Consider the following 27,054-nt stretch of genomic DNA (forward strand, 5'->3'; position numbering starts at 1 on the left):
TCTTTACAATAGTGGTCCACTGAGGATAGATAGCGCTACCCAAATAGTACCATTTGTCGTAGTTGTGGCCGTTGACAGTAAAGTTCACCGGTGGGCTGTTGCCTTCGGCAAGCCTAGCAAATACCGGCGAGCGCTGAAGCACGTTGATATCATTGTGTGATCCAGCCATGCCAAAGAAAAAGTGCCAGATCCAGAGATCTTGAGACGCCATTGGCTCTAGTATGATAGTGCAAGCCCTGACATGTCCCTTATACTGCCCTTGCCAAGCAGAAGGGCAGTTCTTCCACTCCCAGTGCATGCAGTCTATACTGCCAAGCATCCCCGGGAAGCCCCTGCTAGCATTCATCGCCAGCAAACGGGTTGTATCTGCAGCTGTCGGCTCTCTCAAGTACTCAGGGCCAAACACAATAATCACAACCTTGCAGAAATTATACAGGGACTCTAGGCATGTAGACTCGCTCATACGGACGTACTCGTCAATGAGATCACCGGGCACTCCGTATTCAAGCATTCGGATGGCGGCAGTGCATTTCTGATAAAAGGAGACCCCAATCTTGTCGACGGCATCCTCTTTGCACTCGAAGTAGTCATCATAGCCGACCATTCCCTCTCTAATACGGTTGAAAACATGCCTACTCATACGGAACCGGCGGCGGAATTTGTGATGTTTGAACAACGGGTTTGTTGTATCAAAGTAGTCCTTCCAGAGAAGGAAATGCCCGCTCTCTCGGTTACGATTCAACGCCGGAAGGTGGCCCGGAATGGAGCCACAGAACAACGGCCGCTGGTTGTTGAGGTGGTGATGGACCAACACGGCAGCCAATATCCCCTCCTCGTCGTCGGACGACGAATCGTCGGAGTCGCAAAGGAAATTGTGGAAAAAGAACTCGTCGGCGGAGTCCATTTTCATACCTTGGCAAACTGTCGAACATCTTGCGGGCGTCGAAGAAGGAGACGGCCAGTGAGGGGAGATGCAGCGCCCACAGACCAGCTAGCTGCCCGGCCGGCGTCCGACGAGCGTGCCGGTCGTATGTGGCGGGGGCGGCGAGGCGCCTTCTTGGTCGCGGGCGGCTGTACGGTGGGGGAAGCGGCGGCGGGAACTAGTTTGCTCCCTGGAGGCGGCGGGCGACTGGGGACAGGGGCGGCGTTGCTGGGTGGATGTGGAGGTGGCGGCAGCTGGAAGAGTCGCCATAAAAATGGGCGGCGGCGGCGGTGACGGAGGAGGCGGGGGCGAGGGTTGCTTGTTGGCCAGGGGGAGGAAGGCCAATGTGCCACAGACCAACAGGCCCGGGGACAGGAGTAGGCGACCGCGCGCATGTCCGTCGCTTGTCCGCGCCGACGCAAATCAGGCTAAAAAATGGGCCAGGAATGGGTCGCCCGCGGACGAAAAACAGACGCGCGTCCGTTTGGGTCGGCGCGTTGGGCCGCCTTTTCTGTCCGCGCCAACCCAAACGGACGGCCGCGGACGAAATGAGTCGCCCCATTGAAGTTGCTCTTACGCCCGCCATTCACATATACGAGTATTAAATCTGAACTTTCAAATTCATGTAAATATATGCATGTCCATCACACATGTCAAGTTCATATTCTAATTTGCATCTTGATCTTTCAGGTTCTAAACTTGTTCTTCAAGCGATTCAAAATCATTGTTTGAGCAACACCATCATCCTTATTCTTGATAATTATATTGTGCAAAATAACACAACATGTCATCATCTGCCATAAGATTTGTGATTCCCACATCTTTGCAGCTCAACGAACAATTCCTCAACGAGCTTGAAGCACTATGAATGGCCTCTCCACATCCTTTCTAGTTGCTTCATGCATTGTTGCAAAGTAGCTTGTTTGCTGCCGTGTGGTCTAGATATCGTCTTCTCATTGCTTCCTGCATTATTGCAAATTAGCTTTATTTGTTGCCGTGTGGTTCAGATATCATCTTTTAAACGCCACCCATTAAGAATAGATGTTATTGGCAAGATAATTGGCATCAATATTGGTTTGCTAACAATATTTAGCCAGCCAATGTTCGCATTGCAAAATATTGACAATACCAATACTCGCCAAATATTGACATCTTTATGTGACATAGGCAAGACAACTTGATAATCAACCAATTAGTAGCAAATATTTGTCACAATGCCAAACTTTGGCATGTCCATTTTTGGCACCAAATCAACTACGCTCCGTATCACATGTTGTACTCACGGTCATTGACAGTTTAATTGCACTACGACGATTCCTCATTACAAAGTCTTCTGAACATCAAAGATCGTTGAAGCACGTTAATGTCTTTACGATAATCCAAGGATTACGAGTCGACGAGTCGTTCCGAGGTTGAGACTCATAGACTAATCGGACTAGTCTTAGACTAGTGCTGGACTAGTCGACATAGTACTGTAGTACTCAACTACTAATACACAGTAGCAGTATGGAGTAGTATGTAATAAACTGTACAACACATTACAGGCCAGCAGTGCTAGCCAACACTAGTCAGGCCCAGCCCAGCCCAGCGCCACACAGCACGCCCCCACCAGCTGGCTCATTTGGGCCCAAGTGGCTAGCCTATACTTAACTCATATCCCGGTCACTGGAACCCTAAGATCCCAATCGATCCCAACTCAGCCGCCAGTGCCAACACGCACGGGAGCACGTGCGCGTGCCCCGCGCCTCCGGCCGCTTCCGCCGGCGAGCCGGCCGACCACCGCCGTGCCTCCTCCCTTCCTCTCCTCTCTCTCTCTCTCTCTCTCTCTCTCTCTCTCTCTCTCTCTCTCTCTCTCTCTCGTCTCAGGGCCGCGCTCACCTACGGCGGCCATCGCCCGAGCACGAGCTCCAGCCGGCGGCCGCGCCTGGCTGCGACATCCGCCGTCCCGGCGATGAGTGGCGGCGGCCTCGTCCAGCAAGGTCATTTATACCTCCAAAATTTTGAGTCGCTCGACTCGATTTGGTTGACTAGCCCAGACTAGTCGTCGACTAGTCCATCCACGGCTCGACTCGGTCTGCTAGTCTACACGAGAAATGCAGTCGACACTCACTTTGCGACTCGTCGACTAGTCGAGCGACTAGTCTAGACTAGTCGTTCGACTCGTAATCGTTGCCATAACCCCATATCTCAAAGAAAGCATGCAAAATCAACAAATCATGTGATGTCACTGTTTCAAGTATGATGGTCGCCTCTTTGGTATGACATTGATACGTTTCCCGCAAAACTTTAGGACAGTTCTTTCAGTCCCAATGCATGCAATCAATTGCTCCGAGCATTCCTGAAAATCATCTGACCTCTCCAATAGCCAACAACTTTTCTGTGTCCTACACATTTTTCTCTCAGATACTCTGCTCCTAACAACTACACCACGGCTAGTCTTAAGGCAAGTGCTCTCTTCATCCGGACTATCTCACCAAGTGCGAGCATCCCGGGCGTCCCATATCCGTCTCAGATTTGGCTGAATATAAAGGGTGTCCGTCAGCCCAAGCGTTTAATTAATGCATGTTTAAGGAGCCCGTCTGGATCCTTTTTGTGATCATCCATTGATCAGGCCGTCTGTCCGAATGTTTGAGACGTCTTTGGATGCCCGGCTGTAGATGATCTAAGCTGGTTTAACACGATATGTACGTGCGCTTGGATTATACAGAAATGGAGCGACATGCACCAGTCGCACATGCACGGCGGTGCTAGCCTGATGATGATGGGTGGTGGCTGTAGGCTTCTTGTGCTTGACTAAATGGAAGTTGAGTACAAGTAGTGAAGTACAAACCCGATTCTTCGTCGGGCTACTACCACGGAAGCGTAAACGTGTTCGGGTCGCTGGCGCGGATCGCATCGCGATCGACATGTCTCGATCGGCGAGTCTCCCGCCACAGAACCGAGCGAAGAAGGCTACCCGCACTCCCCGGCCGTCGATCCTTTTGCTGGTCCCCGTAGTCAAGCCGCGGTTGGTGCATGCATGCGTCGGCCGACGGAGCCACGTCATGCACTATTCCACTCTTGATTTCGGTTCTCTCGGACATATTCCCAGGGACGAAGCCAGGAATTTAGTATAGGGGGGCGAGCTCCACACTTAAGCTCTTGCAGACCGGTGAGGACTGGCCAAGCCAAAATATTTCATATAGCATGCTAAGAAGTCTAGATTCGAACTCATGTTTTCATAGGTGTAATTAAAGACTGAAAAATTACTACCAAATCGCTCATATTCGACACAAGAAATTTAATTCCCAAATAAGTTATATACTAACTGACTTGAAATACAATTTTCATGTCGATCAAATCATTCATATTAGGCAACAAAAATGTAAAGATTTGAACCCGAGGTTAATTACGGGAGTGGGCGTACCATGGAGACAGTAAGCCCTGTGGTCGGTCATGGCAGTGGTGGTGCTTCCCCTAATCTTCTCTATGATGGTTGATGACAGTGATCAATTGGGGATTCGTAAGGATAAAGACAAACCATGCACCGATGCAGCCATGACGGATCATAATTAGTCTCCTTCTGATCTTCGCTTAGAGGCCGAAGCAAATTTTCCCTAGCGGCGGACCGACGGTAGTAGGCAGAGACTCACACGGTGTAGGCAGATCGCGCGATGCATTTGGCAGCGATAAAATCGCGTTGATCGCAACAGCTGGGAAGCGAGCAGCTGCATGTGTGGTTGCGTGATGTTGTGGGGCTAATTTTCCTTGGACCCTCGATGGGGTGGTAGTGGGCTATTTCTTCTCTTATGTTTTGGTCCATTATCTGCTATATACGCAATGGTTGGGCCTGCTCCCAGGGAGGGCCTCGCGTTGTTACACGAGATGGCCTCGATAGGGGGGGGGGGGAGGCAAAGACTAAAAAAACACGTCAGGAAGACGACTAACTACGCATGTACCTAGTCGCTACAAGGGATCAGGAAATCGTCGGGGGGGGGGGGGGGGGGGTCTCGCCCCCCCCTTAGATTCGTCCCTGCATATTCCTTTCGTCCGAAAATACTTGTTGGATATATAGATGTATTCAGACGTATTTTAGTGCTACATACATTTATTTTTATTCATTTTCGCGACAAGTAATTTCGGATAAAGGGAGTACTATCTAACTATCTGCCCAACAGTAAATGTCAATGTCCTTTTTTTTCTTTCTACTTGCCACGTAAATACATTTGTGTTGTGTTTAAACTTGGAGTTCACGTGATAGTAATGGTAGTTACCATAGCGCCCTTTTAGAGTTCCTTAAAAAAACTTTCATCATAACTTGGTTTCGGTGCAAGTACGTACGCAGCATGGATGTACATACTCTGTCCACTGCACACATACGAAATACAAGCAGCGTGATACTCTCTATCTTCAGCAACAATTGCTCGTGGCTCGCAGTAGCGTTTCGTTAGAACGAAGAAATAATAGCACGCTAAGCCACCGCTTGAATGAGTGAGACATCTTCTTTCTTTTCCAGGAAATGAGCGAGACATCTAATCGATCGATCATACTACATAAAGACAAGGGGCAATGGGATACTACTAATCAAAGTTGGGACTTTGACTGGGTTTGATCGACCACATTGATTGTTTGATCTTGATGGATATCCATCGCCGGACCGCCGTCAAATCCGCTGTAGCCGGAAGGGATCAAGCAACATTCCCCGCACTAGCTACGTACGTACCTACGTTTTCAACATGCCGGCTATATTTTGTTCTGGATAAGCCACCCATCATCTACGAGATCGGGGAGGTACATCTTCCCAATGGATCATAGAACATGGAAGAAATGGACAGATAGTGGCTTTGCATGCGTACACGTGAGGACCGAATGTGTTGGCAGCACTCATCAAACCCTGGCGGTGGCCACCGCCAGAACCTTCAAGCTGATCCGCAAAACCTGCACAGTTTAGCTGGAATCCATGATTAATGATTTGTTCAGTGTATAGTTAGCTAAAGATTTGGTGTTGAAAACGGAAGCACGTCGTCCACAAAATGGCCAAGGCCAACGTGCCAACGAGACGATCCATGGTTGGAATTTCCAGGGGGCAGGAGATTCGGCACTTGTAGCCGCCATATCCCACGACTCGTTGCGTGGTCGGAGTAGCCTGGTAGACCCATTGGTCATTCAGTCAGTGAGTGCAGGTAGGCGTCAACAAGATCACAAGGCGCTATAGAACCATCGAGTAGTTGCTGCTGGCAAGAAGTGTGAACTGTGAAGGCTTTCTCTCTTTTTTTAGGGGAAGTGAAGCCTTTCTCGATCTATTTTTTTCTTGGTTCTGAAGTATTAACTTTCTGGAAAAGTTAACACAAAATGGCGCTTCCCTAGAAATATAACCCCGTCGCAGGCCGGCTGTTGGCAAGGGAGGCCCGGATCACCCCGCAACGATGGCGGCGGCCACGCCTGGCCGCTGGAAGAGAACAACCACGGTGAGGACAACCATCCCGCACCTTGAGGGAACCACAACACATTGTACCAGCCCCCCGCCTCCGTGTTAGATGACATGGGGGACTTCTCATGTCCACATAGTATGGTTTCTTTATATGAACACCTAAATGATCACATAAAATAAAACCTTCATGAAATGAACGTTTTTACTTTTATGTTTTATTTGATATCCCGTTGAGCACCTTCTCAATGGGTTCTCAAAAATTTAAGATAGAGTACAAGAGTAAGACTGCAAAGTCTATACAAATTTAAATTAGCAGCTGCACAACTGCACATTTTGTAGTGAATCACAAAGCACCAATTATGATAAAGGCGAAGTCGCATCACAAGTAAGCTCCAATAAAGTACAAGTACGAAAATGAAAAGAAAAGCCCCATGAGGCCACTAAAAACAGAAATGTGCAAGCATGCGATAGGACATACTCTGTTTCTAGTAATCACCCTGTCACTGCACATACAATCTAGAAAAAGAAAAGTGAAAGCACACAATTGGACATATCCTGCTTGTAGTAGTCAGAGCAACTCCAACCGGCCAACCTAAACGGGTGCGCGTTTTATTAGCTTTTTGTTTGTTTGGGTCAGCCTACAAGACATTTTTATTCGCATTTTTGTTTTGGGTCGATATATGTGCCCAACGCGAGCATACCTTCGAGCAGGCATAGCATTTCCTTTGGAAAAAAAGAAACAACCAGAGCTGCCGGTGCTTCCTTGGCCGGGACGACCGGCGCCTGCATGCCTCCGCCTGAGGGGATGAGCGCCGCCGCGGAGGAACTCCTGCGGGGGCGAGAGCCCGTTGTTGTCATTGTTTTCTTGGAAGAGCAGAAGGCGGGCGGCCATGGTGACGCCGAACGAATTGGTGCGGATCGACACGACGCACACGGAGAAAAAGAAGGCAGCCAAGCACGAGAGCGGGATCTACCATGACAACAGCTTGCTTGCGCACGTCGAGAAGCACCGCCGGCGTCGCCCACTTCGTCGATGAGATCTGTCGGGGACCCAGCCGGCAGGGACGGGCTCCTGCGGGGATCCAGCCGGCGGGGTCGAGCTCCGACGGTCGTAGCAGCGGAGGATCCAGCCGGGGAAGACGAGCTCCTGCGGCTCGGTGGGTGGGTGATGACAGATGGGAGGTGGGCCAACAGATAAAATAAGGAAGGAGAGAGAAGTGTGAGTGGGTGACAGATGGGCCAGGCCCGGCCTCAAGCGGATGAGGGGGCACAGAAAACGTTCGTTTTGTGTCCGCCTTTGATCCAAATTGGTCCCCAATTTAATACTAAAATGGATCCGGACGAACAAAAACTGTATAGAAGATGAAAATGAGTCTGCGTGTTGGGCCATTGTTTTTGTCCGTTTTGACTAAAATGAACATGCACCGACAAAATTGATACGTGCGTTGGAGTTGCTCTCGCCACGTCACTGTACATACCAGACTAAAAAAGGAAGAGTGCAAGCACTCAATAGGGCGTACCCCGGTTTCTAGTAGTCATCGTGTCACTGTAAATATCAGACTGAAAAGAGGAAGGTGCAAACACGCAATAGGATCGCAAAGTCATCTTCTACTCACGAGCTCATTTAAACTTGTGATGAACTGTAAAATCCAAAAAAGAAAGAAAAAGAATTCAACAATTATGTTTTTTGGGCGAACTACCATGCTTTCAGTGGCGAGACTACCACTTGTTTTCCAATTCTTTTCGGATTTTGGTTTTAATCTGAGCTCGGAAACACCACGTCCCAATAGGACATACTACTACTACCATGTTTCTAACAGTTAGTACCTGTCACTCTACATACCAAAAATACAACGTGCGATATCCTGGGCGACAAGTAGCTCGATCACGCCTCGGAAAGAAATACAGAAAGGAAGAACAGAAAAGAATAGACGCAGGTTGGACCGGCTTGGGTGAGATGATATGATAAACTGATCATGCAAATTACTAATCAAAGCTGCGGACTTCGAAGATGGGTTGAAGTTTGAACATGTACTACATCGATTATACTGATCCATCCTCGGACCGCCGTCAAATCAATAGCAATTTTTTTGAGAAATCAAAATCAATAGCAATTAAGCACGTATAGGACTGGGTTGCAAGCGATGACCGCCAGTGAGTAGGCAGATAAGTCAGAAGGGATTACTGCTGGTCTGCTTTGCACCAAGTACGTGCCGACCTTTTCAATACGTACGGCGGCTAGCTAAGCTATGTTCGGTTTTGGATAAGCCACCTACCATAATGCGAGCCATATTCGCTTCGGTTAATTGCCAGGCCGCCTACCAGAAAGCCACGGTTGGAAGAGCCATGTTCAGTTAGCATTTTTTTTTTGAGACAACCATGTTCAGTTAGCTGACTGACTGTATTGTGTATTTGTGTCACCGGGTCGCTTCAACGGTCAACAGTTAGCATGGTGACTGAATGTACGTGTTGAAACGGGGGCCTTGATCGGGCAGTGTCCCTTGTTGTATCCGGAACATGTGCACGTTTTGGCGTGGAAATTAAAAGGGAAGCACATCGAGTGGACCACAAACAAGGGCGTGGGCATGGCCAAGAGCAACGTGCCAACGACAAGATGGACACTTGGAATTTTCTCGGGCCGGGGGCGCGGCGGGAGATCCTGCGGGTCGCACTTGTAGCCGCCGTAGACAACGAGAGCTAGCTATGGAACTCGACGATGGTCCATAACCGGGACGAGATCAGCGTTGACGATGATGATCCATCGTTATCATCATCGGCGAGTCTTGGTTGGCGGTTGCCTAATACAGGTCGATCTGTCGTGAATGGTGAAGCAGCACAAACCCGACTCTACTACTACGTATACGTTCAGCCGGAAACCGATGGATCGAGGTCGATGGGTCGGGAGCAGCCACTGCGCGCGCCGGCCGGACCAACGCTCGAGGTCATACTACGTGCTCGGGTCCCGGCCGGAGCGCATGCATCGTGCTCCAGCTTCCGCCACAGAACGAGTGAAAGCTGCCACGCCTCTAAAGTTTGTTTTCTCTCTCTAGACCCAAGCACAGGCAGTGGCACAGCTTAGCATGCAAAGAATCAGATACTACTCTACGAATATATGCTCTGGATCGGCTAAGTGTAACCTTTTAACGTGGCTAGCTTTAGTTTCGGATAAGCCACTTACTTAACCATAAAGCAAGTGATATACAATCACGATCTATGGATCTCCGGACACAGATAGAGGATCAAGTACACGACACATGGTGGCTTTGCACCTGGGGACCCAACGTGTTGGCACCAACTTTAGCAAACCCTTGGGGTGGCAGCAGATGCTAGAACCTTTGAGATCCGGCACGATAATTAGGCCACGTGTACAACAAAGTAAAAAAACAAATGAAAATATGTACGCAATAGTTTTGAAGGATGGAATTTTTTATAGGGATTATTACTTTGGTACTGCCTAGGACAAAAACAAATCTATCGTATGTTCCTTTGAAATTCGGTAGTCACTAGAAAATTTGGAGGAAACCAAACATGCATGAGGGACCTCATGTTTCTCCTCCTGGTGTCCACAATTAGTGTTTTTCCTGTGAAACAATAGTCTTGGAAGTTTCATGTGATTTCAGTTTCCAAGGAATCTAGGATACATAACATTTCAGTTCCTATATTTTCCTATCCCTGCATTTTCAGTCAATGTTTTAAAAATAGGGCCTTGGAAGCTTTGTATAAATTAGGGTTAGCTGAATCACTATCGACCTTCACAAGTTGCAGGGGCTAGTTCGAATTTCCGAGGTCCTGCAATACTAGCTCACAAGCTTTAAGAAACTGCCGGAATATGCGTCAAATTATGACGTGTTTTCATAATTATATGTTTCCTTTTCAAAAACTACTTTTTATTCATCTGATTTTCTAAAAAAAATCATATGCAACTAACTCAAGTTCATTTTGATATTTCATGTTTTGTCAGTCACAATTTATTTGCATGTGAGTTAATGCAATTGTACCTCGCCAGTTTTGATTTTTCACATCGTCCGTAAATCAGTGGATTTTTCTACAAAATTTTGCTGGCACACGACTCACTCCAATATCTTCACGCCTGATTGTTTTTGGAATTTTTCAAACTTTTCAACTTACTTTCTGAATTTAGGACGGAGGGAGTACATCTTGAAACGGGAGCCTTGATTTGTTATGTCTTTTTCTGAGGAGAAGCAATTATTCAGTGTTATTTGTTCTACTGGGAACAACTAAAATGGAAATGTAAGAGTTGATAATACGCTAAGCACGTTTCCCGAATTAATTCCTCGTCAACTCACAGCTCCAGATTGTATAAACAGATACGGGATCAGAACGGAAATCAAAATGTAAAGCCTCACTAACTAAACACTACACGTTCTTCATATACGACGATATACAATGTAAGATCTCACTAAAGAATACCCCACATTATCCACGATAGAGGACCAAATAAAAATGAAGAACTCGCTAGATAATGTTCCACATCCGCCACGATGCTTGAATCGTCAAAGGACAGCTGCTTAACAACATGTACTTGAAACACGAGGGATCAATTGGGTACTTCCTGTTCTATCAGGAAAGACTAAAATGGAAATAGGAGTACACAGGACAGGAGTAGCAAGTGTACTCCACGTCCGTGGTTCCCATAAAATGAAGCACGCGCTTGATTCAGCACATGCCGAAGCAAAATGACCAGGATTTTGTGGGTCATGAGAGATGCACCGGTCGGGTTGGGCAGTTGTTTTTAGAGGGAATGAACGATACAGTGAGGCAACGAGCCAACGACAAGGTCGCGCGCCGTAACCGCGAGCGAGCTAGCCTCTTGTCCACAGGTAGGAGTACACCGAGACTGGTCTCTATATATGCATGTGCTGATGTGCATGCATGTGACTAGGTGCTACTGCTTGTCTGGTCGGACCCTTTGGGTGCTTCTTTTAAGGGTAAATCGTATCGGATTCGTCAAAGCATAGCTTTGCTTTGGGGGGCACTTTAGCATGTGCAGAGCTCGTTGGCGTTCGGTGCGGCCACAAGGAAAACTCCATCTGCCATGTTACTGCTGCTGGCGCTACCAAAAGGCTAGAACTGGTCTGATGTGAGGTGGCGAACCTTGTCCCAAAAAAAGGAGAGAAAAAAGATATGTGTGCACTTGGCAAGTGGCAACTGCGATATGCTGTGAAGCTGCAATTGTGACATTGAGCGAGCGAAGTTGGTCGATCGGGTGTCAATCAATACTTATATAACATGAGTTGGCGATTTCCTTCTTTTTCTTAATGGATTTCTTTCTATCTTTGGTAGTAGCTACACGCGCTTGCGTACGTCGGGAAAATATCAGCAGTTGATACAAAGAGTTACTAGTTTTTTGTCTAGAAGAAGTCGTGGGAGTCGACATGGATTTTTGTATGAAGAAGGTGAGCTCGCTCCAGGCCGTCAAGTCTTGCCACTCGCCTCGTGTCTTCACATTCCGAGCGCACGCACCCGATCGCACTTGCGCGCGGCTGGTTGGGTAACGTTGAGCTACCGATTCGGGGCCGAAGAAGGGTCGGGGAGTGCGGACGGCACAAACCAAGCCAGCCGCCGGCCGCGCCCCACGGTCTCGCCCGAAGCGTGTACGTGTTGGGGTCGCCGTGGTCCCGTCGAGTTGCCGCCACAAAGCTGGATGGCCGCCGGTGTATCCACGAGCTCTCGCGGTGGTCCGGCTCCCCGTAGTCAAACCGCGGGCGTGCGGCGCATGGCCGCCGGGCTGTCGATATCCCCCATCCACCCGGCCCCAGCAGCACGTCCCCTGCGTGTACCGGTGATGGATCGGCGTCTGGTCTCGGCGACACAGGTGACCCACGCACGCGCGCGGGGGCGCCGGAACCTGCCTCGTTCCACCCCAAATGGTCGATGTAAAACGACCCCAAGTGTTGCATCGCTGCTACACATGCAACAGAGGGCAAGACTTTTCACGACTAGGATAGTTTTGTTGGATGATATCCGTCGCTGTGCCACCAACTAATTCGTTGTAACATCGATTATAATTAAGGTCATACTCTACCTACAAAGATTGCTGTCTTGATTATATCTTGACGTGGTGGGAGAAATTGATGTATCTACACGTATTTTAATTCTACATACATTCATTTTTTTTCATTTCTCCGCCAAGTATTTTCGGACAGAGGGAGTATTAATTTTTGTGATCTCCGGTGTTCTCTGTACTGTTATGATTGACTATGAGTAGATCATATCTGTAAAAGAAATAGGAGTAGATCAAAAGTTCCTTCATACACAAAAAGAAAATACCACTACTAGTATTGTTCCACCCTGTTATATTAGTCTATCTATACATACTAATAAAATAAAAAAATACTTATGCCTGTCCGTCCGATTCTTATGAAAAACCTTGTTGTTTTTCAAAATCAACCCGCTGTACTTTTTGTTTAGAAAGCCCGGTGATCTTTTGGTTACGCGCTGTCCTATTTTGTGTGAGAAACAATGGTTCTTTTTTTAGAAAACCCGGTGATCTTACCCATTGTCCTATTTTCTGTGAAAAAAGAATGCTTCACTTTTTATAGAAACTCCCCCTCATCTTTTGGTTAATCAATCCATGGGCCTGTTGTAGGTGAGTCCAGAATACATTTCACATTTTATAGAAAACCCTCCGATATTTTAGTTAATCTACATGTGTCCTATTTTAAGCGACTTTAAATGCTTTTTAAAATTATTTATATCTTTTAAATCATAACTTTATTCTTAACATGTTATATACGAAAATTGATTACAAAAGAATATAGAATCAGAGTATCATGCTGTTTTACATATTAAACATTTTTATAATGCTATTTAGAGAGCAACCTTAATCAATAGCTCACGATTTGTCTTTATTTCGTATCGCTATAGATCCGAATTGAAAAAAAAAACACGGTTTAGATACGCAACAAACCATCTATAACCAAGCATGCATGCCTCGGCCACCGTCGACGAGGGTGAGAAGGACGATAAGCGGCGACATAGATGTGATGCGTGTGGACCTGTTGCAACGCGCGGGCTCTTTTGCTAGTAGTATTAATAAATTACTTTTGAATGTAAACATACGTATTCATACACGTCATACATACATATATACTCCCGATGAATTGGCCGGTTATGCGGAAGACGTCAATGTGTGTGCAGCTGTACACTAGCTGCACGTACCCGGCCGTATAATTTTATTTACAATAACAAGTGCGATGAGATGCACGGCGGGGAAGCTCGCTAAAGAGCGTGTCAACGTTTTACTCCGGGACCTCGACACTGTGATTTACTAATTGTTACCGCGGCAAGATCCAACTGCAAATATACAGTAAGCTACCGCCGCACAAAAGGACCCCATCGTCTGACCAAATCCATGACATGCATCGTTCATCAACTGAACCACTGGCTTTCTCGACCCAACAGACTAGGAGTTCATGTCGACTGAGGCAACGGAGACACGACCACCTACCCCCGTCCCCGTTCACGGGCTGCCTATTTATACACCGCGTCTTCACCAGGGAAAGTGTGTGCCCGCTCGCTTCATCGATCCATCGTCTTCTTCCTCTGCTCGCTCGCCAGCAAACACTCGTAAGTGCACGTACTCACGGTACATCGCATCAACAACAAAACAGTACACCAACCTTACTTGGGGAACATCGTACGGTGACCATGGAGGTGAAGGTGCTCAGCTCCAAGATCGTGAAGCCGAGGTACGCCGATGGCGCGGCACGGCCGGACACCACGGAGCACGTGCCGTCCTCGGTGTTCGACAGGGTCACCTACCACATCCAGATGGCCATCATCTACGCCTTCCAGGCGCCGGCGCCCTCCACGGAGGACATCGAGCGCGGCCTCGCGCATGTACTGTCCGTGTACCGCCTCTTCGCCGGCCAGGTCCGACCTGGCCCGGACGGCGCGCCGGGGGTGCTGCTCAACGACCACGGCGCGCGGCTCGTCGAGGCGCGTGTGGACGGGGCCACACTGGTCGAGTTCGCGCCGCCCAAGCCGTCGCCCGTCGTGCTGCAGCTGCACCCGGACCTGGAGGGCGACGTGCAGGAGGTGGTGCAGGTGCAGCTCACGCGCTTCGCCTGCGGCTCGCTGGCCGTCGGGTTCTCGGCCAACCATGCCGTTGCTGACGGCCACGCCACCAGCGACTTCCTCGTCGCGTGGGGCCGCGCCGCGCGAGGGCTGGACATCTCCGACCCGTCGCCGACGCCACCGCCGCACAACCACCCTGACCTCTTCCGTCCGCGCGACCCGCCGGTCGTCAACTTCGAGCACCGCGGCGTCGAGTACTACCGGCCGTCGCCCAGCAACCCCAAGCAGGGCGAGGGCGGACACCACGGCGCCGACAACGTGGTCATCCACAAGGCGCACTTCACCAAGGACTTCATCGCCGGGCTGCGCGCCAAGGCTTCGGAGGGGCGCGGCAGGCCGTTCAGCCGGTTCGAGACCACGCTCGCACACCTGTGGCGCACGATGACGCGCGCGCGTGGGCTCAGCCCCGGCGAGACCTCCACCATCCGCATCTCTGTCGACGGGCGGCGGCGCCTGGCCGCCCCGCCGGGCTACTTCGGCAACCTGGTTCTGTGGGCGTTCCCGCGGTCCACGGTGGGGGACCTCATGAGCCGGCCGCTGAAGCACGCAGCACAAACGATTCACGACGCCGTGGCCCGCCTCGACGGCGCATACTTCCAGTCGCTGGTGGATTTCGCGAGCTCGGGCGCCGTGAAGCGGGAGGGGTTGGAGAAGACGGCGGAGCTGAAGGACGTGTTGTGCCCGGACCTGGAGGTGGATAGCTGGCTGACGTTCCCGTTCTACGAGCTGGACTTCGGCGCCGGCAGCCCGAGCTACTTCATGCCGTCCTACTTCCCCACGGAGGGGATGCTGTTCCTGGTGCCGTCCTACCTAGGCGACGGCAGCGTGGACGCCTTCGTCCCCATCTTCCAGCACAACCTCGACGCCTTCAAGCAGTGCTGCTACTCCATGGACTAAATATGAACCAATTAAGCTATATGATCATCGAGTAATTAAAAACGGCGATCATATCGCTTGCATTTGCGTGCATGCATGCATGCATGCAAGTAGTAGAGTATTCTTCATCTCCGTGTATCGATTGTATCCCTACATATGTGTATATGGTGTACATGCATGTAATACGTAATGGTGTACATTTTGCTTCATTTTTGGACTGGGTTGTTTGTTTATTTTTATATTTTTGCGACTAATGTTTGCACAGACGATTATGGACAGGTTTTCATTCCATGTTCTATCTACTCATTTACTCCCTCCGTTCCATAATATAAGTCCTTTTTAAGGTTTCAACAAGTGACTATATACAAAGCAAAATAAGTGAAAAAAGACTTTGTATTACCATTAAGAAATTAATGGAAAGGGGCGAGGTCCGGTTGGAAAAGTAGTATTTTCTATTTTCTCCTTGTCCAATCAATTTGAAGAAGCTTGAATGCTCCAAGGATTGTCCTTAATGGAAATTCTCTGGCCGTGACATTTCAACTGTGAATCTTTGCTGCGTAGTTTGTAGGTTTTTCTCTGGGGAGGAACATTCGTAGATTGTCGCTCAAATGGTATGGGATGACACTTATAGCAAAGAATGTAAACATTATCAAAAATTTAGAAATAAATAAATAATACAAATATTACTGCCTTCAGGGTATTTCCAACGTTCAGTCGATTTGATCTTAGCCAATGGTTTTTATCGAATGTTTCTCCTTGAGCAGACGCAGCTTCCTTCCTAACGTTGCTCCCATGCCCCCTTCCCCGCACCGCCGGCCAAACCACCTGCATATGTCATCCGCAGCCAACGGATGGTACTGCGTGCCGCCAATCTGTCCCACCCTGCTCGAACAACCACCTCCGATGTGCCTTCACTGCCCAGGCCACCCCTCTATACCTCACCAGGCTTCGTCGCCGATGATCTTTTTGCACCCACCGCACCTGAAATCGTGAAGCCAGTGACTCGCCTCCGTGACGCTCCCAGGGAGCCCATGACGGGGGACGGACGCCGCGCCCAGGGCTCGGCTAGTCCCCGTGGAATGGAATGACTCGAAATTGACAAATAGCAAAACCGGATAACAAAACTCATGCACTTGCCGATTTCCCATTTGTAATGTATGACTCGTTCACATCTAGCTTGGTCAGGGTCAATACATATATAAGTTGGCGATTTCTTTTATACATTTTATTAATTTCACGAGCTTGCGTAGAAAAAATCTTCAGAAAAGAGAAACAATTCTTTTTTTAGAACAGAGAAATGTAGTACTACTACCTGTTGGGAATCTCGGTGTGTTTGGTTGCATTCTCCTTCATGCATGCACAACTCAACACCTCTCTTCATGCATACTCTTAGTGTATTTGTGTTAATCTAGTGTGGACGCATGCATCCTTTATACACTCTATCAAACACCCAAAAGTGAATCGAGAAGAGAACTATTGGGCTCATGTACCCTTCATACACCCTATCAAACATACTCTCATTGTCAGTCGGGGTCGTGGCTAGTTTTATTGAGACAATGACATTCTCGTCATAATAATTCAATAAAAACTTTATATAACTATATACAGTGTCACGTTGTGGGATGTATTTGTGCGTGACAGTGAGCTCGGCTCGGTCAGGGCCTTCGAGTCTTTAGCAGTGTTTTGTCCTCGCCTGCAATGGAGCGGCCAGCGGCGTGCATGCACACCTCCGGCCTCGTGTTTTACGCTCGCACTTGTGCCCGCGGTTTGTTGGCTAATGTAAGACAATAAGTTTTGGGGAACCAGCACAACCCTCTAGGGGTGGCTTATCTCATTATATATAATGGTTGTGTTACAATACGTACATAAGTACAGAAGCTATACATAGTCTAACACCCTCCCTCAATCTTAGCCACTTTCTAAAGAACTGAGAAGGGTAAGATTGCGCCTACAAGCCTCAAACTGTGGCAGCGGTAAAGGCTTAGTGAAGATGTCTGCAAGTTGATCCTTAGATGAGATAAACTTGATCTGGAGTTGCTTCTGCGATACACGTTCCCGTACAAAGTGATAGTCAACTTCAATGTGTTTCGTTCGGGCATGAAATACTGGATTTGCAGAAAGGTATGTAGCACCAATGTTATCACACCAAAGAATAGGAGGCTGTGGTTGAGACAAACCCAACTCCTGAAGCAAAGACTGCACCCAAATAATCTCTGCAGTAGCATTAGCCACAGCCTTGTACTCAGCTTCAGTACTGCTACGTGACACAGTAGCCTGTTTCCGAGCACTCCAGGCGATCAAATTAGAGCCAAAGAATACTGCATAACCCCCCGTGGATCGCCTGTCATCTGGGCTACCAGCCCAATCTGCATCAGAGAAGGCCGAAAGGACCCGAGAGGAAGTCGGCCGAATATGCATACCAAATGTCAGGGTGAACTGAACATAACGAAGAATGCGTTTAACAGCAGCCCAATGAGTATCTCTGGGAGCCTGAAGATACTGACAAACCCTGTTAACAGCATAAGAGATATCTGGTCTCGTGATCGTCAAGTACTGAAGTCCACCAACAATGCTCCTGTACTCTGTGGCATCCGCAGGAGACAAAAGCTCACCATCAACAGCTGTTATCTTGTCGGTAGACGACATGGGTGTGGTGGTCGGTTTGCACTTCAGCATGCCAGCTCTTTGTAACAACTCCAAGGAGTACTTCTTCTGCGTAAGGACAAGACCAGTAGCACGAGAAGTGACCTCAACTCCAAGAAAGTAGTGAAGCTTCTCAAGATCTTTGACCGCAAAATCAGCACCAAGAGAGCAGACAAGAGCATTAGCAGCATACTGAGAAGAGCTGACAAGGATAATATCATCGACATATACCAAAAGGTATATAGTGACTTCTGGCTTCTGTAGAAGAAATAATGAAGTGTCAGCAGTGGACGGCACAAACCCATGAGCACGAAGGGCAGAGGCAAGGCGGGCATGCCAGGCACGAGGAGCTTGCTTCAAACCATATAGTGCTTTGGAAAGACGACAGATATAGTCAGGACGATCAGGATCAGAGAAACCAGGCGGCTGTTTCATATAAACCTCTTCCTCCAAAAATCCATGTAGAAAAGCATTCTGCACATCAAGTTGACGAAGTGACCAACCACGAGAAACAGCAATGGAGAGAAGAAGCCGAATAGTGGTAGGCTTGACGACAGGACTGAAGGTGTCCTCATAGTCAAGACCATGACGCTGCCGAAAACCGCGAGCAACAAGTCGCGCTTTGTAACGCTCAATAGATCCATCCGAATGCTTCTTCACTTTGAATACCCATTTTGAGTCAATAACATTTACCCGTGGTGGTGGAGGAACGAGAGTCCATGTCTTGTTACGAAGAAGAGCATGAAACTCCTGCTCCATAGCGTCTCGCCAATGTGGAATGCGCAGGGCAGCCTGATATGAGCGAGGCTCAGAAGATGGATCCGCAACAGCAGCAGCCAAACAAGCAGCCAACCAAGCAACCGTACCATCCTTACGTTCCTTAGGTTTGAAAATGCCACTGCGACTGCGTGTATGTGGTCGGGACACAGGAACCACCGAGGTCGACGGAGCAACCTGCAACGGGCTGGAGGACGGTGACGTTGACGAGTCAGCCGGTGACGAGGAGCCAGTCACGGTAGCCTCGGACTCGGTCGACGAAGAAGGCCAGCCCACCGGCGAAACCGGCAGAGCAGACGAAGCAGCTGGCGACTCCGGCATCACAGACCGGGCCGTTGGCGAGCTCGGCATAGTGGGCCGTGGCGCGGCCGGTGTCGCGGGCCGATCCGCAGATGAAGGCGACGTGAGGACCCGAGCCGCGGGCGAAGACGGCGTGACGGGCCGAGCCGCAGGCGAAGACGGCGTGACGGGTCGAGCCGCGGGCGACTCGGCGGCCGCTGGCGAAAAAGGCCGAGCCGCTGGAAACTCGGCGATCGCTGGCGTAGCGGACCGAGCAGTGGAGATGCTCGGCGCGACGGGCTCGTCGGGTGACCATGCATGAGCACGCGAATCGACGCCATGCAACATAGGGCGATCGACGTGCCCACCAGAAGACGACGATGATGATGGTGAATCCTCCAACAGCTCCAAACGAGCTCCACGTCCGGTTCCTGCACCATGGTTAGGTAACAGCAAAGGAGAGTATGCAACATCATCAAATTGGTCAGAAGCAACAGAGAATGAATGCAGGGATGGTGGTTCGACAGTAGACACAGGAAGGTTGGCAAAGGGAAAGACATGCTCATCAAACACGACATTCCGAGATATATAGACACGATTAGTGGGAACATGAAGACATTTGTAACCTTTATGAAGAGAGCTATAGCCAAGAAAAACACACTTCTTAGAACGAAACTCAAGCTTGCGCTTGTTATATGGACGAAGATGCGACCAGCAAGCACACCCAAATACCTTGAGAAAGGTATAATCAGGTTGTTCATTAAGGAGAACCTCAATGGGAGTCTTCATGTTTAAAACACGAGTAGGAGTACGGTTGATGAGAAAGCATGCAGTGGTGAAAGCATCACTCCAAAACCGAAACGGAACAGATGCATGGGCCAAAAGATTACGACCAGCTTCAACAATATGACGATGCTTACGTTCGACTGAACCATTTTGTTGATGTGTATGTGGACATGCTAAACGATGAGCTATCCCAAGCGACTGAAAGAAAGAGTTGAGGTTGCGATACTCGCCCCCCCAATCCGACCGGACATGAACAATTTTGTGCTTGAGAAGACGTTCAACATGTTTTTGAAACTGAACAAAAATATCAAACACATCAGATTTGCGTTTAATAAGGTAAAGCCAGGTAAAGCGACTATAAGCATCAACGAAACTGATATAGTAATTATGACCACTGACAGAAGTCTGAGCAGGACCCCATACATCTGAAAACACAAGTTCTAAAGGATGTTTCACCTCACGACTGGACTCCGAAAAAGGAAGTTGATGACTCTTCCCCTGCTGACAAGCATCACACACTGCTATATCTTTATTACTAGACAAACTAGGAAGCTCATGACGACGCAAAATATGACGGACAATAGGTGTGGCCGGGTGACCAAGACGAGCATGCCACTGTGACGGAGAGACCCGAACTCCACTGAAAACGCGAGCGACGCCAGGATGCTCCAGACGGTAGAGGCCCTGGCACAACCTCCCACTAAGAAGAATGTCCCTCGTGCCCCGATCCTTAATAAAAAGATCAAAAGGGTGAAATTCACAAAGCACATTATTATCACGTGTGAGTTTAGGAACTGAAAGAAGATTACGGGTCACAGATGGAACTCGAAGAACATTGCGAAGCTGAAGATTCCTATTGGCATGTCTAGTGAGAAGAGATGCTTGACCAATATGAGAGATGTGCATACCTGCTCCATTGGCGGTGTGGATCTTGTCGGAGCCATGATAGGGTTCACGAGTGTGAAGCTTCCCCATCTCGCTGGTCAGATGCTCTGTCACCCCAGAGTCCAAGTACCAGTGTGGATCGATGGAGTAGGACTGAGTGTGTCCCTGTTGCTTCTGCGGCGCGGGACGATCAGCCATGGCGACCTGACGGGCATTGTTGCGTGTATCTTTGCCGTCATTGCCAAGACCAAGGAAGCTTCGCTGGAAGCGCTTATGACACTTGGAGGCCCAGTGCCCATCGCGGCCACAAAGCTGACACACACGTGGACCGCCAGTCCCCGGTAAGGTCGCAGTAGGTGGGGGAGCCGAGGCGGGCGACGGTGGCAGCCCCAAGGGAGACCTGGGTGATGAAGAAGAGCGGCCACCCTTGGTGGCGGCGTTGGCCGAGAGGGAGCCAGTGCCCCTGGTGCGGCGAGTCTCGACCCGTTGCTCAGTGAGAAGGAGCCGAGAGAAAACCTCGTGTGCCAGCATGGGTGTCGAGTTGCCCCGCTCGTTGATGATCTCAACTAAGGCATCATACTCCTCATCAAGACCATTGACAATAAACGAGTTGAACTCGGAGTCGGTGAGGGGCTTTCCAATGGAGGCCAATGTGTCGGCGAGGCCCTTGACCTTGTTGTAGAACTCAGTGGCAGTGGAGTCAAGCTTCTGACACTCTCCAAGCTGACGACGGAGTGCAGAGACACGAGCCTGGGACTGCGCTGCAAAGGTGCGCTCAAAGATGGTCCAGGCCTCATGAGACGTCTTCGCGAAGACAACAAGGCCGGCAACTGCCGGCGAGAGCGACCCCTGGATGGAGGAGAGGTTCGCCTGGTCCTGCCCCGTCCAGACGCGATGGGCCGGATTGTAGACCGGACCGTGCACGCTGTCTACCAACGCGGGTGGGCAGGGAAGCGATCCGTCGACGTAGCCTAGCAGGTAGTGACTCCCCAAGAGCGGGAGAACCTGCGCACGCCAGAAGATGTAGTTGTCGGCGGAGAGCTTGATGGTGATGAGATGACCGAAGTGAAACGGCGGCGGCGAAGACGATCCCATCGAGGAGGCTGCCTGGGGTGCAAACACCATGGAGGCAGCCAGAGGCACCGAAGCCGATGCGGGAGGAGGCGGGACCGCAGCCAGGGCGGGCGCCGCAAAGCTCGCGGCCGGTTCGGACGCCGCCAACCCCGCCAGCGGGGCGGTGTGATCCGCTTGCGGCAGGAGTGGCGGGACGACGCCTGCGAAGTCCGCAGCTGACGGCGGCGCCGCGGTGTGGACTACGAGGTCACGCCCAAGCGAGGGCGCCGGCGGCGTGGAGAAGACGGAGCCGATGCTCCTTGTCCCGATCGGAGCCGGAACGGAGACGGCATCGAGCGGGAGGTTGAGCAGAGCCGCAAGAGAGGCCGGGAGGAAGCCCGCAGCAGTGGAACCGGTGGTGGCGGCGCTCGACATGGCGGCGGCGCGATCGGTGGCGCGGCGGCTGCGGTGAAGGCGGCGGCGGCTGCGGCGGCGGTGCGGGTATTAGGGTTTAGAAGCGGAAGCGATCGTAACCTAGCGTGATACCATGTAAGACAATAAGTTTTGGGAAACCAGCACAACCCTCTAGGAATAGCTTATCTCATTATATATAATGGTTGTGTTACAATACGTACATAAGTACAGAAACTATACATAGTCTAACAGCTAAAGTTTCGTGGTGGATCACAAATGGTATTCCTGGGTGCTGAGCTGAGCTATCGATCGAGACCCAAGGGACTGGAGTGCGTGTACGTGTTCGGGTCGCGGAACGCAACGTGATCTCGGCGAGTTTCCGCCACAGACGCGAGGGTAAAAACGTGGTTGAGCGCGACAGCGCTAGCTGCCTCCCATATATCCCATAGTCAAGCCGAGGGCCTTGTATTGATATCCCACCTGCACCCAGCACGTCCCATGGCCCATGCGCAGCGTAGCCAACGTCTGGTCTCGGCTCGGCGTCGCACGAACGCGTGCAGGGGCGCCGGGACCCGACCACGTCTCTAGGCCACCGATGGCTCCCTGTGTCGTTATTCCTTTTTTATTTTTTATTTGGAAACCCTGGCTCGTTGCACGGAAATGGTCTTTTCATGTAAACGATCGGAAGTGTTGGATCCCTACATGCCACAGAGGGCAAGCTTGCAACAGAGTACATAATCGAGGCACTCTCAGAATTTTTCTCTAAACCCGTTGAATGAGTAGGTTTGATGGATTATTCCCCTGTTTCACCAAACAAATGGATGGTTGTAAGATTAACAAAGGTTATACCTCTACCAAGATCACATCATACTAGTATTCTATTTATAAAAAGCGATGCCTGTAACGTCAGCTCCGATAAGTTGCTAACAAAGAGGGCTTGTCTCGGAAGCGGATATTTTTCCATGAAATTTCACACGAGAGTAGATTGAGAACCCAGGTTTGGTATCCACAAATTTCAATTTTTCTTGAATTTTTTGCGTTTAATATTCCTATAGGGGTGTTTTTTTGAGGTGGGGCTCCCTTCCATTCTACCAGGTGACGCCACCTCTCTCCGTAGGCCTGTAAGTAATATATGGCTCCCCCGTTGCACTCCGGCAGGTCGGGATGGTGTAACTTTTTAGTGTCATATATTCGATAATGTTACCTGGCAAGCGGTCGTCATGAAAACCCCTTAGCGAACACTCCATATGTCACACCATCAAGATCCGGCGTTGAAAAACCGCACTAAAGTAAAAAAAGACCATGGTTTTGCAAAATGCCAGCCCAAAAACACTAAAACTAACACCCCGGCAGTTTACGAATACCACCCCTAGCTGGCGAATGGTCACCATCTAGATCGGCATCGTACATATTGTCACCCACAAAAAAAGTCATACATATTGTCAAAAAAATGCTATAATTCAACTAAAAAAATCATATACTTACCAAGAAGGACTCACGGATCTAAATTTCACAAGGTAGATCCTATAGGATTACTCTTTTTTATGCGGGAATATAGCATTACTCTTCGTATATACTCCCAGTAAGTTGTCCCGTTCTGCAGAAGTCGTCAATGTATGTGGAGCTGTACACTGCATGTAATATACTTTATAGTGACAAAATGAGACGAGGTACACGCCGCGACTGACCGTGTCAATGCGTTAGTCGGTGACCACAACACTCTCCGATTGATTAATTACCGTGTCAATATCCCACGGAAATAAGCTACTGCGCCGCACAACAGGACCCGGTCCCCATGCCATGATTGGTTAAGACAATATCACAAACAGGTTACATACTCCATGGAGTACATACAAGTCCACCAACTATTTCTAATCGATCCTTAAAAATTAGTGAATCATACGGCTGAGTAAAGTTAATGTAGGAAATTTTTACTTCACTAACAATGACCGGACCTAACCAATCCTTTATAATTAGTGAAATAAAAATAAAATTGTGCAGTTTTTTGTCCTAACTGTACGAACTTCAAACGTTACACAATGCATATCTTAAAAACACTCAAATTAAAATATGTATAGCATAACCATCATAACATAAAGTTTCATTATCGCGTATTTTAAATTAAAACATGCAAAGTACACCCAAAAGACATCACTCCAAACACAATGTTTGATCCAAAATCACCACATAGTATGTATATTTTGTGGATCGAGCCAATCAATGGCATACATCACCAACCCCTCGGCCAGCACCACTCGAACGAGGTCCTTGGCGAAGAAATCAACTCCACCATCCAGTCGGCCACCATCACCACCGCCATCCTCTCGGACACCAGCATCAATACCACCACCCTCTCGGCCACCACCATCAACACCATCATTGCCACCACCCCCTCCGCCACCTCTATCACCACCATCAAAACCACCCCCTCAACCAAAACATGGTTTTGGTTTGATCCATTCTGATCGTTGCCTCCATAGATATTGCGCACCAAGTATTGCAAAGAGCAATATCCTCCGTTTGGTTGTAGTTTTGGATGCGGCACCTTAGCACCTTCGTGCTTGCTTTGGTCACCTCCACAACCTCCTCCTCCTCCTCGGCCATCACCTCCTCAGCATCCTTCCCCTTGGCCCCCTCCTCTTCACAGTCACCTCTTGCTCCATGTGTTGAGTGGCCTCCGAATGATCTCAAAATGAGTCGTAGTTGAGCTCATTAAGTCCAACGAAGTCGCACGAACGCGTGCAGGGGCGTCGGAACCCGACCCCGTCTCTAGGCCATCCATGGCTCCCTGGCTCGTTATTCCTTTATTTTTTTGGAAACCCTGGCTCGTTGCACGGAAATGGTCTTTTGATGTAAACGATTTTTTTGAGGGATGATGTAAGAGCAACTCTAGCAGACCCCGCATCCGTCCCCGACCAGCAAAATAACTGCCAAAATGCTGGTAGGGACGGAAAAACCTGCCCGATCAGACTCCGCATCCCGCCCCGATCCTCAAAATTCTTTGAGGGGCGCGTCAAAATCCTGACCCCAACCCGGGAATACGCGGGTTTCCCCCTCGCGGCCACGGTGCCCTGCATCACAGAGAAGCAGTTGGCGGGAGGGACATTTCAGCCCCCCCCCCCCCGCTTTCCCCCTCCTTCCGCCGCCGACAGCCCTTGCTTCCGCCGGCCCACTGCCGGTGATTACCGGCCAAATCCGCGGGCGGAATCGGTCCGCGGGGCCACCCACATCCTCCCCCCGGATCCGGCGAGAACAGCCCCCCTCGTCGCTGTCGCCGTCGGGGATCGACCACCGTCGTGCCTGCCTCCTCGTCGCCGCCCGGGATCAACCATCGCGTCCGCCACCAGTTAGTGCGTTTTGTTGTGATTTTTGCAATCTAGGTTTAGTTAATTTGACGCGCCGGTGCGTATGTAGATGGAGTTAAGCCCGTGCGAGAAGTACTTGCTCTCCGATTCGTCCGATTCGGACGACTTGGATGTTAAGACCATGCTTGCGAAATTTTGGCAGCAAACGTTGGTCATGGCACTTGTCGTGAAGGAGCACGAAGACGAGAACCGGAAGACGAGGCGAGGATCGACCGTCGGGCGTCTTTGCATTCCCCGGAATCGTCATCTTGGGAACGAGATGTTGATGCAAGACTACTTCGCGGAGAATCAAATGTATCCACCGCACCTCTTTCGGAGAAGGTACCGAATGCGCCGATCCCTCTTTGTCAAAATTGTTCAAGCTTGATCATCCGTGTCTTTGGTCCTGAGTATCTTCGGGCACCCAACGAAGATGACACAAAGAAATTGATGGCAACTAATGAAAGAAGAGGTTGGCCTGGCATATGCTAGGTAGCATTGATTGTATGCATTGGACTTGGAAAAATTGCCCCAAGGCATGGCAAGGAATGTATTGTGGCAAGTCTCGTGATGCAACAATTGTGCTTGAGGCCGTAGCATCCGAGGATTTATGGATTTGGCATTGTTTTTTTGGTATGCCAGGCACTCTCAATGATATCAATGTGTTGTAACGGTCCTATTTGTTTACTAGGCTTGCTAGTGATGATGCTCCTGCTTGCAATTATACTATTAATGGGCATGAATACACAAAGGTGTACTATCTTGCAGATGGTATATACCCTCCTTGGTGCACATTTGTCAAAAGCATCAAAGAACCAAAACTAAAAAGCAATGTGAATTTGCAAGGGTGCAAGAGGCAGCCTGAAAAGACATTGAAAGAGCATTCGATGTTTTGCAATCTAGATTTGTCATTGTCCGTGGTCCTACTCGTTTTTGGCATAAGAAAACCTTGAAAAATATTATGACATGTTGTGTTATTCTACACAATATGATTCTTAAAGATGAGAGAGGAATGAACTTGGAATTCTTCTATGACAATGTGGGTAGTCTTGTCAAACCAGCTAGAGACCCTAACCGCATTAGAGCTTTTCTTCAAACATACAAGGCGATTGAAAATGCAAACACCCACTTTCAATTTCAGGAGGATCTCATTGAGCATCATTGGCAAAGGGCTGTTGACTCATTTTTTTATTCATGACAAGTTTTGTATTGCATTATTTAAGTTTGCTACGGTGATTTGAATAATTATTTGTAACGTGGATGATTATTGTATTATGTTTGATTTGAATAATTTAGTTTTGCTTTTGATTTTTGTATTATGTTGGATTTGATATTTGCAGGCCGATGAGATGCGGGATGCAGCAGCGTAAAGAGCAGACCCCGCATAGCCGACCTGTAAAAAAACATGAATATGCTTTTTTACGGGTTCGTTTGAGGGGTCTGCATCTGTGGCCGTTCAAACCGGCCCGCAAAAATAGTTTTGTGCGAACTGCAAACGTGTTTTGCGGGACGACAGGATGTGGGATCTGCTAGAGTTGCTCTAAACGATTGAAAGTGTTGGATCC

The 27,054-nt window shown here is 49.3% G+C and overlaps 1 protein-coding gene across 1 annotated transcript; it reads left to right on the plus strand.

Moving 5' to 3' along the window:
- Positions 1-13,865: 13,865 nt before the first annotated feature.
- On the plus strand, positions 13,866-15,525 carry LOC123107596 (putrescine hydroxycinnamoyltransferase). Its single transcript, XM_044529567.1, has one exon. It carries the CDS (start codon positions 14,004-14,006, stop codon positions 15,327-15,329), a length of 1,326 nt encoding a protein of 441 aa, XP_044385502.1. The 5' UTR covers positions 13,866-14,003; the 3' UTR covers positions 15,330-15,525.
- Positions 15,526-27,054: the final 11,529 nt, after the last annotated feature.

This window comes from Triticum aestivum, chromosome 5A (assembly GCF_018294505.1).
Source record: "Triticum aestivum cultivar Chinese Spring chromosome 5A, IWGSC CS RefSeq v2.1, whole genome shotgun sequence".
NCBI lineage: Eukaryota > Viridiplantae > Streptophyta > Magnoliopsida > Poales > Poaceae > Triticum > Triticum aestivum.

Bases quoted from the DNA above. Each gene is read 5' to 3' on its own strand.
- LOC123107596 (XM_044529567.1), top strand. From the start codon at position 14,004: ATGGAGGTGAAGGTGCTCAGCTCCAAGATCGTGAAGCCGAGGTACGCC.